General features: G+C 36.0%; 5 protein-coding genes across 8 annotated transcripts in view; all 5 read right to left on the reverse strand.

The window, feature by feature from the left end:
• The window catches only part of LOC134818438 (myosin heavy chain, clone 203-like), a 192,939-nt gene that overhangs the window by 106,369 nt on the left and 67,918 nt on the right, over positions 1–18,652 (reverse strand). The window lies entirely within an intron of this gene.
• Positions 265–1,668, reverse strand: LOC134818345 (transmembrane protein 208-like). The gene is made up of 5 exons (XM_063827858.1): positions 1,568–1,668; positions 1,319–1,421; positions 1,009–1,137; positions 775–871; positions 265–558 (listed from the first exon to the last, which is right to left on the reverse strand). Exons 1-5 carry the CDS (start codon positions 1,650–1,652, stop codon positions 448–450), a joined length of 525 nt encoding a protein of 174 aa, XP_063683928.1. The 5' UTR covers positions 1,653–1,668; the 3' UTR covers positions 265–447.
• LOC134817957 (RNA/RNP complex-1-interacting phosphatase homolog) lies at positions 1,868–3,561 on the reverse strand. Of its 2 annotated transcripts, none has more exons than XM_063827346.1 (4): positions 3,372–3,561; positions 2,847–3,143; positions 2,494–2,735; positions 1,868–2,348 (listed from the first exon to the last, which is right to left on the reverse strand). In XM_063827346.1, the coding sequence occupies exons 1-4, from the start codon at positions 3,503–3,505 to the stop codon at positions 2,143–2,145; spliced, it is 879 nt and encodes a 292-aa protein (XP_063683416.1). In that variant the 5' UTR covers positions 3,506–3,561; the 3' UTR covers positions 1,868–2,142. The 2 variants fall into 2 exon arrangements, with proteins under 2 accessions (XP_063683416.1, XP_063683415.1); XM_063827345.1 differs by having other exon boundaries at positions 1,868–2,351.
• Positions 3,702–5,921, reverse strand: LOC134818454 (RNA/RNP complex-1-interacting phosphatase-like). Its single transcript, XM_063828022.1, has 3 exons — positions 5,767–5,921; positions 5,555–5,620; positions 3,702–5,141 (listed from the first exon to the last, which is right to left on the reverse strand). The coding sequence occupies exons 1-3, from the start codon at positions 5,914–5,916 to the stop codon at positions 4,722–4,724; spliced, it is 636 nt and encodes a 211-aa protein (XP_063684092.1). The 5' UTR covers positions 5,917–5,921; the 3' UTR covers positions 3,702–4,721.
• LOC134818446 (chromodomain-helicase-DNA-binding protein 1-like) lies at positions 6,121–9,294 on the reverse strand. The gene has a single exon (XM_063828009.1). It carries the CDS (start codon positions 8,048–8,050, stop codon positions 6,605–6,607), a length of 1,446 nt encoding a protein of 481 aa, XP_063684079.1. The 5' UTR covers positions 8,051–9,294; the 3' UTR covers positions 6,121–6,604.

Here is an 18,652-nt window from a genome sequence, read left to right on the forward strand (position 1 = left end):
AGTAAAATAAAGGTAATTAAAAATATTTCATTCTGAAAATTGCTGTCGTCCCTAATTAATTTTATTTATTCTATGCAGTTCAAACAGTCCAGGCAACCTTCTTAAAATTAGATAGAATAAAATTACATCAATAATGTCATTAAAGATATACATTCTTAAATTAAAGATCAAACAGAACGAAAACACCGAAAAAATTGTTGCAAATTTTGTAATTTCGTCATCTTAAGATCAAAACACAGTAGTAGCTTCAAATAAGAATACACATTTATGAACATAAGAATGTTTACTGTTATAATCAGCAACCCGAATTATCTCATCTAATAGTGCAAAAGTAACAACCCCGAATAGTAGTATACTTAAACCAAATCTGAAACCATCGTTACAATTTAAACATCGACTAATAATGTAGCCTAAATAAACTTTATTTTATTTAATAAATAAATAAAGTTATCGGTAACTTGAAAACATGCCATGATTTGAGTTAGAGTTGTAGTTGGACTGTTTCTTTTGTTTTGTTTGTCTCTGTCCCTTCTTGAAACCATCTTGCTGCATATCACCCTGTAAATAACGAGTCAGAATGGGGTGAAAGAAGAGGTTTTGATAAATTATCATAAGGAGCAAAGATGAGTTCAATAGATGATTCGGGTTATATTTGAGCACGAAGATAACATTCAGACTGCTGAGGGGAGATTTCCAATTGATACGAAAACAGAAATTATAACAGAGAAGCATAGCTTTAAAGAGATCTAGCTTTATCCCCCTCCAATAACAAACCTCGGGTGCTTCAGGGGCAGGTGCGAATATCCAGGGTGATATAACAGAAGTCCAGAGTTTAACAAGAGCAAATCCTGGGATTATTAGCCAACCATACCTGCGAGTTACGTTGTGACAGATTATGTTAGTCAATTTAAAATAGTTATCGTATGATAGTCTGACGATCAAATGAGTTGGATTGTAAAGTAGTCTTTATACTGTAAATATCAAAACGGCAGACATTGAGTCACTAACCAGAAGTAGTCAGATATGAGTGATAAAATCATGACAACACAGGTCACAATGATTATATCTTTAAAGTAGTCGGTGACACCACCGTCCATATTCAGATCTGTGCCCCCTTTCGCTGCACTGTTCATAGACCTGGGGATATTGGACGAAATTAGTTCATAAAACAAGAATTTTATACCTCTTTGGAAAACTAACTATAGATGGACGATATATTTACTAAATGTACCGTGAAATAGTGGCACTGCTCAAATAATGTGCCCATTTTCCTTCCAGAATGATTTACACATTTTTGTTATTTTCCAGGAGAACGTACCCGTATAACATAGACAAGCTAACTCCGGAGATTAAGGAAAGGATGATTTGTGTCCAGGTGAAACCAAAACTCCATCTCACCACTGCGTACAGGATCACTGTCACTGAAATAATTACTAATTAATAATTAATGATGACTAATTAATAATTACTCTTGGTTTGGTTCTTGCAGGACAAAGTAGCATTTTATTGAAGAATTGCTGAAAATAACGCTGAATTATCATGATCATAGATTCTCAAACTTACATACCTGTTATCATTTTACGGTAAAAGTTGAGGGTAGCCGCGTTACCAATCACGATATCCTTCGCTCCTTTCGCATTCTCTTTCACCATTTTACTAAAAGTATTGTCATATTGTTACTTTTAGTTTCTCTTTCACTATTCTCTGATCATCAGCTATTGTTTAAATCATCATTGAAATAACTAAAAGTCCGCATAATTACATTTGCAATAAAACTTAGAAACCTTGTGAATTCTTAACATACAAAAGTTTAATAAGCATAACAGTTGATTCTAAATAATTCCAAAAGCAGTGAAATTTAAAAATATGTCATGCTGAAAGCTAAAATAGAATAACTTCATTACAAGTTGTATGACGAATGAGCCAATATTATATCATTACGCTTAAAAGGGAAAATGTAAAATTATTATCAACGACCATAGAGGGCCAGGACGCATTAGAGGGCCAGGACGCAGCAATTCTTTGCTTTTTATCTGGTTCTCCATTTCTTGGAGCTGGGTTCCGCCCCAGAATCGGAATGTCTGCCATTAAGAGGAATAAAAGTTTCATCCTCGTCTGATAAAAGTATCGTTTTTGAATCAACTACCTTATCAGTTCTCTCCAGTTATTACTTTCACTTTCTTTATTGAAATGAGTTCGTTCATCACTTTCACTTTCAGTGACAGTATTATTTTGACTATTTGTTGAATACAGTATGTGATTATTCTCCCCGCTGTTGTTCTGATAGTCATTACTACAAGTAGTCTGATTCAAGGAGTCGTTGTGAATATTCGTCGCGTTTTCACTCTCTACTGAACATTTTAAGTATTAACTTTAAACTTGAATTTAGTTACTTTTTTAGACTTTTTAATCTGGGGCTAGTCGTAATAACTCGTATTAATTCGAGAGTTATTGGAAAATAAAATGACATCTATAAAAACAGAAGATTCAAACCTTTAGAAGCGCATTCTGAGTCGTCGCCATTCCTTTTCATGTCTGAAGAATCCCGTTTCTTTTGCTTCTTCTCCTTCTCCTGGATGTCCTTAGCGGTGGGTATCTTGGGAAACAGGTAACTAGGCTGGTGAAGGTTATTGAGATGTGCAATGTAGTTATCACGCTCTATGGGGTGTCCCCGGGCATCTCCAACTGTGGTGATAGCCTCTTCCACATCCCACCCTTCACACTGGATCAGAAACCTGAAGAAGTGTTAGAGTTTAGAGAGCCAGTTAGAGTGTAGATTAGTTATAGTTTAGAATACGGAGTTAGATTTTAAAGTACTGAGTTCAATATAAAATAATATTTACTACCTAGCGATCATGTAGCCGGTCCTGTTGATGCCATGAGTACAATGAACACCAACCACCATATTCCTGTCAGGGTAATCGTAGAAGAAACTGTACAAACTCCTCTGGAACTGATGGAACAGCTCCTCATTCGGAATCTCGTGACCCGGACACATGATGGCTCCGTAGTGGACTCCGTACCGCTCGAAATCGCCGGGATTGTAGTATTTGGTTGTGAATGTTAGGTTGAGGACCAGACCGAGTCTCTTGCGGCCGTTAGAACATCTTTTCACTGCCTGCATGCAGTCTTGTGGTGTGAATCTGATAGTGATTTGTATTTGAAGGGAGGTAAAACATGACAACTCTGGGTTGACTGTAGACTTAAGAATTTTCAGAAGTTAAGAATGCAGATAAGGTTATGTAATGCTCATACGAGGTAAGTATGTACAATACCCACCAGCTGTTAGAGTGCTAATAGCCCTCTAATAGCCCTCTAACATTGTACCTACTTGCCTTCATAAAATGGTAAATGAAGAAAACAATAATAACCTGTCTTTAGTGGAGTCTCTGCTCGTCTCACTGTGCAGTTCCCGTTTGAGGGGAGTCTTGAAGGCCACTATCCTAGTACTGGGGATAACCTTCCCGATTGGCTCGTAGTCCACCCAACCTTTCGGACAGCCCATACTTTTTACAGAGATTGTCACGGGAAACGGGTTACATAACTAGAGATTGCTGAATGTAATTGGTGGTGGTTATAAAGTAATACTTGTTAATTTAAGAATCTAATGTTGGGCTTAATTTGAAAAATTTATAGAGAGCTTGAACAGAAATTTAGGTTTACAAGCAGCAAAAGCTGAGAAACTAGTGAAACAGGTCAATCGCAATGCGAACTATTGGAAAATCTTGAGTTTTGATATTCGAAATAGTATGATTAGCACCATAAATCGTCGTTATAGTGTTTTGGTAATAACAGAAGTCGCAGGTTAAAATGTGTACTTTTTTTCAAGAGTAACAGAGTAAATATCATTGAAATTTAATGTAAATAACACGATAACCTCGTTTATAGTCCTTTTTGTACGTTTAATCACATGCAAATTACAGTGTCCTAGGTAAAATTTTAATTCGCCCACGCGGTGAAAAAATCCCTACTATTTAAAACATGATAGCGTAAACGAAACCAGTTTTGGTGTTGTGCTGTCAGCACTTTCGGTGGAAGATATTTTACATGAGAAGTGTAAAATGCCTCACATTCCGTCTGGTTCTAATGGTCAAGACCAACTATGGCTAGTCATGTGTAGTGAATGATCGATCTATGTGTTTAGTTGATAAGTTAGAACTCTAAAACAAGCAATAATGATTATATAACCCAAAATTAATCATCGTTCAGATACTTTCATTTTCAAAGTATGCGTGATTATTTTCAATATGGTGTTTAAAAAATGAACAGTATTTATGAGCAATTACAGTTATAATTTTTCTTTTCCTTGATATTAGACTCCCTAATCAGTAATTATTGCGGTAATTTAAGTGCAACATCATGGGAACAGGACGTTATTTCAGCTACAGTTTATATTCAATAGTAAAAACGATTAATAGAAATAACTTAAATTTTCATCATTTGTCTTCAATTCTCGAATTAAACGACGTACAATATCGATAAAAATATATGTTTATGGTAAATTCTAACCCAAATGTTACATCGTTATAACATCAGTCAGAAAAGTAAACCCTGTCACATCATATAGTTTAAACTAAGTATACAACTAAAGAACTACACAGGGCCGAATGTTGTCGACACAGTCAGTAACACACGTGTCATCTCCACACGTGTCATCTCCTCTCACATGTCTATGTATCAGATGATTGAAAGCCGGTTGGATTGTCCAGCAGAGCCCGCCACTAGTTGAACATTATTTCCTCCAGGTGGGACTGCTGAGGTCCCATGCAATTGCAAACCTTATTCCGAACATTGGTAAGAGGCAGCGTGCTGCGGTACAACTTCTTCCGCTTGCGCGACAAGTTCTTAGTTCTGTTCAGTAAGTCCTCTATGAGGGTGATACGCTCCATTGTGTGTCCGCGCGCGAGGTCCACCTCGTTAATAGCATCTTCTGCACTCCACCCTAGAGTTTCTATGAGGTAGCGCGCGATCATGTAACCCGTGCAGTTGACGCCGTAGGAGCAGTGCACTCCGATGACGGTGGATCCGCGCTGCTGAAAAGACGAGACCAGCTCCTTAAATCGGTCTACTTGGTCTTGTGAAGGGATCTTGTCATGGGTGCATGGTACCTTGATGTGGGCAACTCCTAGGTGTACAAATTCCTGCAAATAATATCATTGGTTAGTAATGGTGGGGCTGAAAACCAGAATTGTGATGAATGTTCAGAAATACATAATTTGAGAAGAATCAACTGGTATCTACTATCTATCACAATATCAAAATATCTCAGTTTAATGAAGGCTAATTTATACTTAGAGTGAAGTTCTACTGATTATAGAAGCTGCAAATCCTGATAGATTCAGACAAAAAAACCGGCCACATCAACCGTTTTGGTCTACCTGTTTTACAAAATTACCCTGTCCTACAGTAATTGGAACCAAGGACTTTCCATTGATATGGATTATTCACTTGATTATTTCACAATGTGAATTAAATTCTTTAAGTAAATTCAAGAAACTTGAGCGAATCATCCTCCACCCCCTCCACAAAATACAGAGTATTTGAAATAACTCACGTTTGGGGCGTAATATCTGTCTGTGTTTGAGAGATCAATGACGAGTTTAAGGTTCATCCCTCTATCCTAAAACAGGGTGTATTAGATTAATATATTTTCAGAAACTGTTGTCTAAACCATCAAAGCAACATCGTAGAAGTGAAAAGTAAATCCCCTACGATGTATAAACTAATAATTTAAGGAATGATGATAAGCAAAATGCTGTTACGAACCTTGAGTGATTGAACAAGATCGGTGGGTGTAAGATTGCGGTTGAAAGATGTCTGAAGCGGCGTCTTGTGGGCCAGAAGACATGTACCACGGACAGTTTTGTTGAAAGGACTAAACTTGTCCCATCTATCAGGTATCTCACTTTTTCCCATGCTACAATAATAAAGTGGTAAGTGACATGATCGTTCCTGATGTTATGTTGTCAAAATATCCAACGCGCGGCAAATTAATAGAGCCGCGCCAAATATTTGCTGACTGGTATTAACGTCTTGGTATAATGTCTGACGCCGCGCGTTACAAACATGATAATTTTGGGTGCGTTATATTCGTAAGAATTACAAAAAAATATACCCTCAAAATGCATTATTCGCATTCTTACAAATATTTCCGTAGAACAATGGACGATCAATTGTAAAAACACAAACGACTTTTGAACAATGAACAAGCATATTGAACAGTGACACGGTAAAACTTACCAAAACTGAAGTGTAACCAGTATGACGTGATAGCCAAAGAAAACGTCAGGCACAAATTTATGCCGCTCAATATTTATTGGAGGGAAGATAAAAATTTACGGATAATACAAAATCATAAATAATAATGTAAACAACTGATCAAACATAATAGAATATTATTTAATTACTGGCTTATTGTTAAAAGTTAAAAATTGAATGATACAACAAATCTACATCGTACATTTAAACATTACAAATACCATGTGCTAAAGTAATAAGGTGGAAAATAGACTTTAAAATTAAGTGAAAATAATTGAACGCTATGAATTTGACTCAACTTCTTCTTAACAAAACAAATACACGTTTCACATGTCAACACGACTCATTACAAATCAACAGATGACAGTGTTCTTACAAACTGATACGGATTGATAATGACAGCCTTGCAGTCATCATCAGTCTTGAGCTCTTTGTCATATGATAGGATATGTGTAACGTTATCACCGAGAAAAGTCTGTATATCTCCATTTGCTGCTACAATATGTCTTTTAAGGACTTCCTGCTCACTCGGACTAAGTTCAGGATCCAAATAGACGATTTTGTTAGTGTAAGAATTTGACAGAGATTTCTTTTGTTTCTTAGCAGGTTTATGTAACGGGCTGGATGACGAACGAGATGCCCCAGCTTTTGAAGATGTTACATTCTGACGGGATGATGTTTGATTGGAGGATCGTTTTGAGAAATAATAAACAAAAGTAGGTATGTTTTGAGAGAGAAGACATTTCCTGAGCAGACGTTCTGCCCCATACCAATCTTCAACTGAGAAACCAACCCTCGGCATATGAACAGTTATATTCTTCTGTTCAGAGTAACTACCGAGTGATGTTAGCGCCTCTCCCAAGCACTTCAAATCGAGCTTCATCGAAGAGGAACCTCTCCTGATACAAACGAGAAGAGCGACAGCTAAATCAGGAAAATAATCCACGACATGGCACTGACCTAAACGTAAATCATCCATATCCTTAGCAAGCTCATAGCACTTTTGTGGATTTTGAGATTTCCGAGTTAGTGCTGTAAAAAGCCCACCAGTGCCCCAATCACCACTACTGTCCGTGCAGTGTATAACAATGCCTGTTTTATTAGATGAAGTAACGTCTCCTACCACGTACTCCACATCCAGAGAACTAAACAGATTACTGGGTAAAGTACTGGTGGGTAACGCTGTGGAAATGTAACCGACTTCATCCCATGTTTCTTTCTTTTTCGCATCTCTCTTAGCTTTTCTCTGCTCTTGGGCTGCTTTGTGCTGCTTCTCAAGAAGTTTTTCATTCTCTTTCAGATCTGCTTCACTCATGTTGACCGTTTTCCTGGACCTTACAGATGTCAAATTGTTACTTACAGCAGGAACAGAAGAAACATTCTCTTTTATAATTTCATCAAACGTTTGTCGATCTTTTACTTTCTTCTCTCGGTAATTAGTGCCTTCAAAATCATAGTAGTCATCAACGTCTCCACCAATTTGACCATTTGTATTTGCGTTATCCTCATTTTTATCGAAGTCCCAGTTACCATTGGAGTCTGTCCCACCTAAAACAACCTCAATATCATCAGTAGTATCTTCTTTGTCTTCAAGAAGACTGCTTAACCCGAACAGAAGCATGTCAGAAAGAGTTTTGGAATCTTCTGGAGCAATATCAAACGAAGAAAATCCTCCTTCAGTGATGACACGTGTAGTCAGTTTTAGCTTTGACTCCATCTTTTTCAGCATATACTCATCAACAGTATTCCTGGAGACAAGTCTAATAATTTTGACTGGTTTGGTCTGGCCCATTCTATGAGCACGAGCAGCTGCCTGCAAATCATTTTGGGGATTCCAATCAGTATCAAAGAATATTACAGTATCAGCAGCAGTTAGATTGAGTCCAACACCACCTGCCTTCGTAGACAGCAGAAACAAAACACATCATTCTGACTAAAGTTGTTAATTGAATTGTACCGCTCCTGATCTCTCACTGAACCATCAAGTCGCTCGTAACTGAAACTACGGTAATGGCAATAGTCTTGGAGGATGTCCAATAACAAAGTAAACTGAGAAAATATCAAAACCCTGTGATGGTTGGACTGACAGTACTTGAGAATCTTGTCCAAAGTGTTCAACTTGCCACTTGCTTCAACAAGATGTTCTCCCATACAAAATGGCTCAGGTTCAACTCCATTGAACATGTATGGATGATTGGAACATTTCCTCAATTGCATGATGGTATTTTGTAGTATTGACTTGTTCCTATTAATATCAATGACAGACTCATCTTTTGCCAGGACACCTTTATAAACGTTCTTCTGAAGGTCAGAAAGTTCACAATAAATTATACTTTCTTGAGATGGTGGAAGCTTATCAAGTACCTGATTTTTTGTTCTACGCAGTAGATAGGGTCGCAGCAGCTCATGTAGTTCACTGTGAAACTTTTCTTGTTCATATCTACTGCAAAAATCGGATAAATCCTTCAGGGGAAAAGCTTCATCGTCAACGAAACTTAGAAGTGTGTAAAGCTCCTTAATATTATTCTGCACTGGGGTCCCTGACAGAATCAACCTAAATGAGCACCTCAACTCTCTCAGTTTTATATTCGTTTGACCCTCTGAGTTTTTTAACCTATGACCCTCATCAACAATCACTATATTCCATACTTTCCTGCCAAAGAAATCACTGTCTTTCAGAAGCATCTCATATGTAGTTATCATGATATCACAAGTGTCTTTCTGCAACGTGGTCCTCGTCTCTGCATCTCCATAATACTTGAGAACTGTATATTTAGGTAAAAAACTGCTGAGCTCAGTCGACCAATTATTTAAAACAGAAAGAGGAGCAACAACTAGTGAAGGAACTCCTGAATTAGCTTTGATACAGAGAAATGCCAGTGACTGTGTTGTCTTACCCAAACCCATTTCATCAGCCAAAACACATCCATTTTGATTTTTAAAGCAGTTACAAAGCCAGATCAGTCCCTCTTCTTGGTGTTCACGTAGGGTGCGATTGATAAATCCTGCATTCTTCAATTTATCGTTCAAGTCTGCCATACTATCATTTAAAATAAGGGGTAAATAGGTTAATAATATGTAGAGTACATGATTTGCAATAGAAGAAAAGATGCTATTGGTTAATAAAATGTACGAATCATTAAGAATGATTATAGCAAAAGAGATTATATAAAATTGTAAAATCATATCGAAAAACAGTTTTAATCCAGTGAATAATAATAAATAATAATAAAATTTGGTAGCTTAAACACAAACTCTAAGCCCAGTGGATAAACCACAAAACTTATGCTCTATTGTGTGAAACAAAGATACTATCAAGGAGTGTATGCATAGGACTTACAAAGTTTTGGAACGAAGATGACATGCTTATGAAACGAGCTATCAGTCTGATTGCTAATAAGTTCAAAAAGATCATGACATAAGGTTGCATCCTAAACAGTTTAAGCAAATAACATAAAGTTATACTGTCAATTAATCGCTCATGCCATAACTTTTCTTAAACAGGTGAGTTTTTAATAATGTTTTGAACAGATCAACATCAGAACAAGTCTTAATTATATAGCAAAGAAATTAAATTTTCTATCAAAATACATACTACATAGATCTAAGCACTAGTGCCCTTTAAAAGGAGGAGAGGGTAGATTCCTAAATAAGGAAAAAATTGCCCTTAAAGATATTCTTATTCGACTTATTCAGTACCATTTTTTCGATGAGTATATATTAAAGTCACTATTGTGACTTTAATACCTTTATACCTTCTAGTTTTAGTTTTGACCTGGTGTTATCACTCTAATTAGGAGGATTTAAAGAAACAATTGAACACTCATTATTAGCCGAAAACATTTTTTCGGTTTTCCAAGTCTGCACCCACCCCTCGATACATAATTTTGAACTCGAGGCTTCCCCCTGGTAATGCGATATCGGAAGGCAGGCCTCTCCTTTGCAACACTAGCTCGGAAGCGGGAGCTCTCGACACGGGAGGTACATATCGAGAACGACTCGGACCGGAAATTTGTAAGTCAAAATTCTTTCAAATTTTTTCTAAAAACTACTTTTCTCCACGTTTCATGCTACCCTGTTCATAACTAGCCGAAAATATTTGTTCGAAGTCCGCACCCACCCCTCGATACACAATTTTGAAGTCGAGGATTTCCCCTGGTAATGCGATCTCGGAAGGCAGGCCTCCCCATTGCAACACTAGCTCGGAAGTGGGAGCTCTCGATACGACAAGTACACATCGGACCGAAAATTTTTTAGTCAAAATTCATTCAAATTTTTTCTAAAATTACTTTTCTCCACGTTTCATGCTACCCTGTTCATTACTAGCCGAAAATATTTTTTCGAAGTCCGCACCCACCCCTCGATACACAATTTTGAACTCGAGGCTTCCCCCTGGTAATACGATCTCGGAAGGCAGGCCTCCCCTTTGCAACACCAGCTCGGAAGCGGGAGCTCTAGACACGGGAGGAACATATCGAGAATGACTCGGACCGAAAATTTTTTGAGTCAAAATGCTTTCAAAGTTTTTCTAAAAACTACTTTTCTCCACGTTTCATATTTACCACGTTTCATGCTACCCTGTTCATTAATAGCCGAAAATATTTTGTTCGTTTTTTCGAAGTCCGCACCCACCCCTCGATACACAATTTTGAACTCGAGGCTTCCCCCTGGTAATACGATCTCGGAAGGCAGGCCTCCCCTTTGCAACACTAGCTCGGAAGCGGGAGCTCTAGACACGGGAGGAACATATCGAGAATGACTCGGACCGAAAATTTTTTGAGTCAAAATGCTTTCAAAGTTTTTCTAAAAACTACTTTTCTCCACGTTTCATATTTACCACGTTTCATGCTACCCTGTTCATTAATAGCCGAAAATATTTTGTTCTGTTTTTCGAAGTCCGCACCCAGCCCTCGATACACAATTTTGGACTCGAGACTTCCCCCTGGTAATGCGATCCCGGAAGGCGGGCCTCCCCTTTGCATAGGGGAGCCGGAACCGGATAATATCCGGCCGGATCCGGATTCCGCCGAATATCCGGCCGGTTCCTATTCCAGATCCTAGACTTCTATTATTAACACTATCATTTTGAAATTCAACACATTTTGGTCTTTTTCGTTTGCCAGAGTTTTCTACATGATCTCTGATATGTTTAATGAAAATATCATCCCCACAAACTGAGCAGAAAAAGCCTCCAGGCATGCCATTAATATCATTCTGCTCCGTTTTTACTTCTGATTTAAGAACATCGTATTTATTTTCGACACAACAACCATCTTGTTCTGTAACATAACCATTTTCATGAACAGTAAATTCACTGAACAGTAAATTCACTGAACAGGAAATTCACTGAACAGTAAATTCACTGAACAGTAAATTCACTGAACAGGAAATTCACTGAACAGTAAATTCACTGAACAGTAAATTCACTGAACAGTAAATTCACTGAACAGTAAATTCACTGAACAGTAAATTCACTGAACAGTAAATTCACTGAACAGTAAATTCACTGAACTGTAAATTCACTGAACAGTAAATTCACTGGACAGTAAATTCACTGAACAGTAAATTCACTGAACAGTAAATTCACTGAACAGTAAATTCACTGAACAGTAAATTCACTGAACAGTAAATTCACTGAACAGTAAATTCACTGAACAGTAAATTCACTGAACAGTAAATTCACTGAACAGTAAATTCACTGAACAGTAAATTCACTGAACAGTAAATTCACTGAACAGTAAATTCACTGGACAGTAAATTCACTGAACAGGAAATTCACTGAACAGGAAATTCACTGAACAGTAAATTCACTGAACAGTAAATTCACTGAACAGTAAATTCACTGAACAGTAAATTCACTGAACAGTAAATTCACTGAACAGTAAATTCACTGAACAGTAAATTCACTGAACAAACTTTCTTCCTCATCCTTTTCTAGTACTTGTAGGTCAGGATGATAATGACGTGACAGTGACATGTTCAATAAAATACTTCTCATAGAAAAGTTGTTCACCACATGCTGGACATAGAAAACCTCCAGTTTTGCTTCTTAAATCCTCTTCTTCGGTCTTTACTCAGTTTACTGCGCTTAAATTGAACAGTAAATTCACTGAACAATAAATTCACTGAACAGTAAATTCACTGAACAGTAAATTCACTGAACAGTAAATTCACTGAACTGTAAATTCACTGAACAGTAAATTCACTGAACAGTAAATTCACTGAACTGTAAATTCACTGAACAGTAAATTCACTGAACAGTAAATTCACTGAACAGTAAATTCACTGAACAGGAAATTCACTGAACAGTAAATTCACTGAACAGTAAATTCACTGAACAGGAAATTCACTGAACAGTAAATTCACTGAACAGTAAATTCACTGAACAGTAAATTCACTGAACAGTAAATGTTTAATGAAAATATCATCCCCACAAACTGAGCAGAAAAAGCCTCCAGGCATGCCATTAATATCATTCTGCTCCGTTTTTACTTCTGATTTAAGAACATCGTATTTATTTTCGACACAACAACCATCTTGTTCTGTAACATAACCATTTTCATGAACAGTAAATTCACTGAACAGTAAATTGACACAATTTTAAAATTATTATTTAATTATTTTATATATATGTATTGTCCATAACTAGGGTGGCCTGCTAACAGAACCATGATCTGCCTTGATTCATCCTTCAGCACAGAGAAAAGCTCCTTTTTTTATACATTATGATTACAGAGGATCTGATATTTAGATATATATTGCTGTGCTGTAAAAATTGACTTTATTTATTTATTATTTATTATTCACTGAACAGGAAATTCACTGAACAGTAAATTCACTGAACAGTAAATTCACTGAACAGTAAATTCACTGAACAGTAAATTCACTGAACTGTAAATTCACTGAACAGTAAATTCACTGAACAGTAAATTCACTGAACAGTAAATTCACTGAACAGTAAATTCACTGAACAGTAAATTCACTGAACTGTAAATTCACTGAACAGTAAATTCACTGAACAGTAAATTCACTGAACAGTAAATTCACTGAACAGTAAATTCACTGAACAGTAAATTCACTGAACAGTAAATTCACTGAACAGTAAATTCACTGAACAGTAAATTCACTGAACAGTAAATTCACTGAACAGTAAATTCACTGAACAGTAAATTCACTGAACAGTAAATTCACTGAACAGTAAATTCACTGAACAGGAAATTCACTGAACAGGAAATTCACTGAACAGTAAATTCACTGAACAGTAAATTCACTGAACTGTAAATTCACTGAACAGTAAATTCACTGAACAGTTAATTCACTGAACAGTAAATTCACTGAACAGTAAATTCACTGAACAGTAAATTCACTGTACAGTAAATTCACTGAACAGTAAATTCACTGAACAGTAAATTCACTGAACAGTAAATTCACTGAACAGTAAATTCACTGAACAGTAAATTCACAGAACAGTAAATTCACTGAACAGTAAATTCACTGAACAGTAAATTCACTGAACAGTAAATTCACTGAACAGTAAATTCACTGAACAGTAAATTCACTGAACAGTAAATTCACTGAACAGTAAATTCACTGAACAGTAAATTCACTGAACAGTAAATTCACTGAACTGTAAATTCACTGAACAGTAAATTCACTGAACAGTAAATTCACTGAACAGTAAATTCACTGAACAGTAAATTCACTGAACAGTAAATTCACTGAACAGTAAATTCACTGAACAGTAAATTCACTGAACAGTAAATTCACTGAACAGTAAATTCACTGAACAGTAAATTCACTGAACAGTAAATTCACTGAACAGTAAATTCACAGAACAGTAAATTCACTGAACAGTAAATTCACTGAACAGTAAATTCACTGAACAGTAAATTCACTGAACAGTAAATTCACTGAACAGTAAATTCACTGAACAGTAAATTCACTGAACAGTAAATTCACTGAACAGTAAATTCACTGAACAGTAAATTCACTGAACAGTAAATTCACTGAACAGTAAATTCACTGAACTGTAAATTCACTGAACAGTAAATTCACTGAACAGTAAATTCACTGAACAGTAAATTCACTGAACAGTAAATTCACTGAACAGTAAATTCACTGAACAGTAAATTCACTGAACAGTAAATTCACTGAACAGTAAATTCACTGAACAGTAAATTCACTGAACAGTAAATTCACTGAACAGGAAATTCACTGAACAGGAAATTCACTGAACAGGAAATTCACTGAACAGTAAATTCACTGAACAGGAAATTCACTGAACAGTAAATTCACTGAACAGTAAATTCACTGAACAGACTTTGTTCCTCATTCTTTTCTAGTACTTGTAGGTCAGGATGATAATGACGTGACAGTGACATGTTCAATAAAATACTTCTCATAGAAAAGTTGTTCACCACATGCTGGACATAGAAAACCTCCAGTTTTGCTTCTTAAATCCTCTTCTTCGGTCTTTACTCAGTTTACTGCGCTTTTAATGTGAGGACATGACATCTGAAGAGTATTCTGGTTAAATTAATAAAATAATTCAGGAGGGAGTTAAAATCAGCAGTAATGTTATCATGAATCAGGAGTGCCATGCATCTATTATAAATTTGGCACTATGCAATGTTTTACAGGATAAGTTTTTGATGGATGCATTTAGTCAGAAATGGGAGATTTTAAGTCAACATTATAAATAAGCAAAGAAGACAATTGCATTCCAGAAACTATATTTATTAACATGGGCATGAGAAATAATGTATAATCAAGGTCATATAATTAATGTTTCTGTAAACTATTTCGTGTATTAATTATCGTCAATTATAGATATTGTTACATATCTATTATCTATATATCCTATTAGGCTACAAAATTGTGTCTAAGATGATATGAAAGTTTTTGACTTTATTTTATTCGGCAAGTTATTCCCAAATTCAAATATCTAAATACGGAAAAGGATAGATTTAAATTGTAGAATCTAGATACTCATCGTTTTTTAAAACAACATTTCAGATGATCAGATAAAATAAGTAATTTTAACACTTGACACAAAATTGCATCATACAAGTTATACTATTTAGTGCACATAATGAAAAAAATAGAATAACTCAAAATAAAGATTTTAGAATGATTTTAACTACCTAGCATGCATTTTCTGGTGGCGCAGTAAATTCGACTTTTGAGCTGCTGCGTACGAACAATCTGGACATTTATATGGTTTCTCTCCTGAGTGAGTCTTCATAATATGTACTTTGAGGTTTGATTTTTGAACTGCTGCATAGGAACAATCTGGACATTTATATGGTTTCTCTCCTGAGTGAGTCTTCATATGTACTTTGAGGTAGGATTTATTAGCTGTTGCAAACAAACAATCTGGACATCTGAAATAGTTTCTCTCCCGAGTGAGTAATCATATGTGCTTTGAGGTGTGATTTCCGAGCAGTTGCATACGAACAATCTGGACATTTAAATGGTTTCTCTCCCGAGTGAGTACTCAGGCTATGTTCTTTGAGGTTTGATTTCCGAGCGGTTGCATACGAACAATCTGGACATTGAAATAGTTTCTCTCCCGAGTGAGTAATCATATGTGCTTTGAGGTGTGATTTCCGAGCAGTTGCATACGAACAATCTGGACATTTAAATGGTTTCTCTCCCGAGTGAGTACTTAGGCTATGTTCTTTGAGGTTTGATTTCCGAGCGGTTGCATACGAACAATCTGGACATTTAAATGGTTTCTCTCCGGAGTGAATTGTTACGTTATATTGAAGAGTAGCACGGATCTTTTCTTGAGGATCACAATTTTCCAGACGAATGCAAGGACTGTCCGATCTATTCCTGATTCCAGATCCTAGACTACTTAATATTATCACTATCATTTTGAAATTTATCACATTTTGGTATTTTTCGATTGCCAGAGTTTTCTACGTGATCTTTTATATGTTTAATGAAACTATCCTCCTCTAGAATATTTTCCCCACAAACTGAGCAGAAAAAGCTTCCAGACACTCCATTAATTTCACTCTGCTCCGTTTTTACTTCTGATTTAAGAACATCGTATTTATTTCGAACGGAACAACCATCTTGTTCTGTAATATGCAGGTTAGATTTATAATGACGTTCCCTGATATGTTCAAGGAAATACTTCTCATAGAAAAGTTGGTCGCCACATGCTGGACAGAGAAAACCTCCAGTTTTGCTTATCAAATCCTCTTCTTCAGTCTTTACTTCGCTTTTTAAGTGAGAACATGAGTATGACATCTGGAGAGAATTCTGGATAAATTAATAAAATCATTCAAGGTGAAGCTAAAATCATTGGTAATTATCATGAATTTTATACTATACAATCTGGGGTTCACTAAACTTTTTTACACTTTTTTACACTACACTTTTGCCTCTTTTTGCCTCTTTTGGTGTATGGACTATGGTGTAGTAAAAAAAGGTACACTAAGTTACACTTTTTTACACCTTAAATTACACTTAACCAAATTATCTTCTAAAAATTTCCTATTATTTTCCCATTAGTCTTCACATAGTACATTTCCAAAGGCAAAACAGGGGTTAAACATACCTTGTGACACTTTTTGAGGCTATTTTACACTGTATGGTGTAAAAAAGTTTAGAGAACCCCCTACAATATTTTACATGATACATTTTCAATGGCAGATGGATGCATATACGTACATAGTAGCAATTAAAGACATTGGAGATTTAAGTAAAAATACATTATAAATATAATCAACTTGACAATTTAATTCCAGCAATTGTATCTATTAACATAGGCATATTAGAATTAATTTGTGATCAGGGTAGTATGTCAGTATGATAAATGTTTCTGCAAACTATTTCGTATAATATAAATGATTATCAATCATAAATATCTTTATATATCCTATGGGGCTATGAAATCAATGCTGTTAAATATAGTGTTTTGATTCAGTGTTTTGACTGAGTGTTTCTTCAATGACCATCTAGCAAGGTCACCGAGGATGGCTCAAGACACGATTGAGGTTCTGAAAGTTGTATTCCTAAAGAAAGCTTTGATAAACGGAAAATTATCAGAATAGAAGAAGGGATTTTGGAAGATTTTTGAAGAGAAGCTTTTCTGCCATCTATATCTCCTTGCCCGAAATTTCACGGTTTCGAATGAATTTTTGACCAGTGACCAATCAGTGAGGCTGGTGAGAGTGACATAAGTCGCCATCAAGGTACTGAAAGCTGTATATCCAAAGAAAACTTTGATAGAAGGCAAATTTTGAAAATGCCCTACCAGTAGGACATTTTCAGATTTCAAAGCCGTATAATTTGAATTATGACATGTAAGCAGAAACAAAACCTACAATGAAAATTATGATTAACATGAGCTAGCTTCAATGTGCCCTTGCCTAAACAATGTCACGTTTTCATACATTAATGTGCAGGTTTGATGAGACTCACATAGTACATAACACTAAAAAGAGTATTATGTAATGGGTATTGAGTACTATGTAATGGGATGGAGACGTTTCTACCATTGTAGACATTGTCCACACCCTAGCTCCATAACTATAACACAAAGAATTTGTTTCACTTCTAGATGAAATGCTCTCATACTAAGTTACTGCCTTACCTGATAATTTCTGAGCTATCCCCAATCCCCATACTTTCAACCATGCTGATAGCTATAAGCAAGCTTACTTGTTAGCCTTATTTTGCTTCCAATATGAATAGTAGCCTCAATTCATATAAAACTCAGTACTCACCTAAGTTAAGATCAAACCTCAAGATATATCCTTCTTGTAACAGTTGCACATTAATGATGAAATGTTGAAATTGAGGACAGTGAATAAAGTTATTCTCCTGATGCATAATCGTGCCATATTGCCAAAACTATTTAACTGTAATTTCTTAACAAAAGCTGAATGATATGTCAATATTTATAATAATAAATCAAAGTCTCAATGAGTGGGATTTACAGAGTGCTGTTAAAAATACATAAATTGTTTACATAATATATATATGGTGGGGAGGTGAACCATGTTTGTTTTGGCAGGTGATATAGATTCTGGTGTTTGATTGGACAACAACTATCACGGTACGTGATAGAATAAGCACATCTATTAGAGAGGGGGTGACATGTTTGCTAACGTCCTTTTCATTTTTGGACATTAGCAGAGGGGCAATAGCAGACAAACATTTTGGGACACATTTCAGCCATTATCAGTTAAATTGAGAAGAAATTTTAAATGACTGGGAAACAGTGGCGTAACGTTGCCTGTTGGCGCCCCCCTGCCGAAAAAAGCGCCCCCCTGTTGATGCCCCTCCCTAAAATTGAACAAATTAGGTGATTTTAAAGAATACGCCCGTAAAATCTCTAAAAAAGTGTGTATCTAGAGCAAAACGCGCAGTTTTACTA

Source organism: Bolinopsis microptera, chromosome 7 (genome assembly GCF_026151205.1).
Source record: "Bolinopsis microptera isolate Bmic1 chromosome 7, MBARI_Bmic_1.0, whole genome shotgun sequence".
Classification (NCBI taxonomy): domain Eukaryota; kingdom Metazoa; phylum Ctenophora; class Tentaculata; order Lobata; family Bolinopsidae; genus Bolinopsis; species Bolinopsis microptera.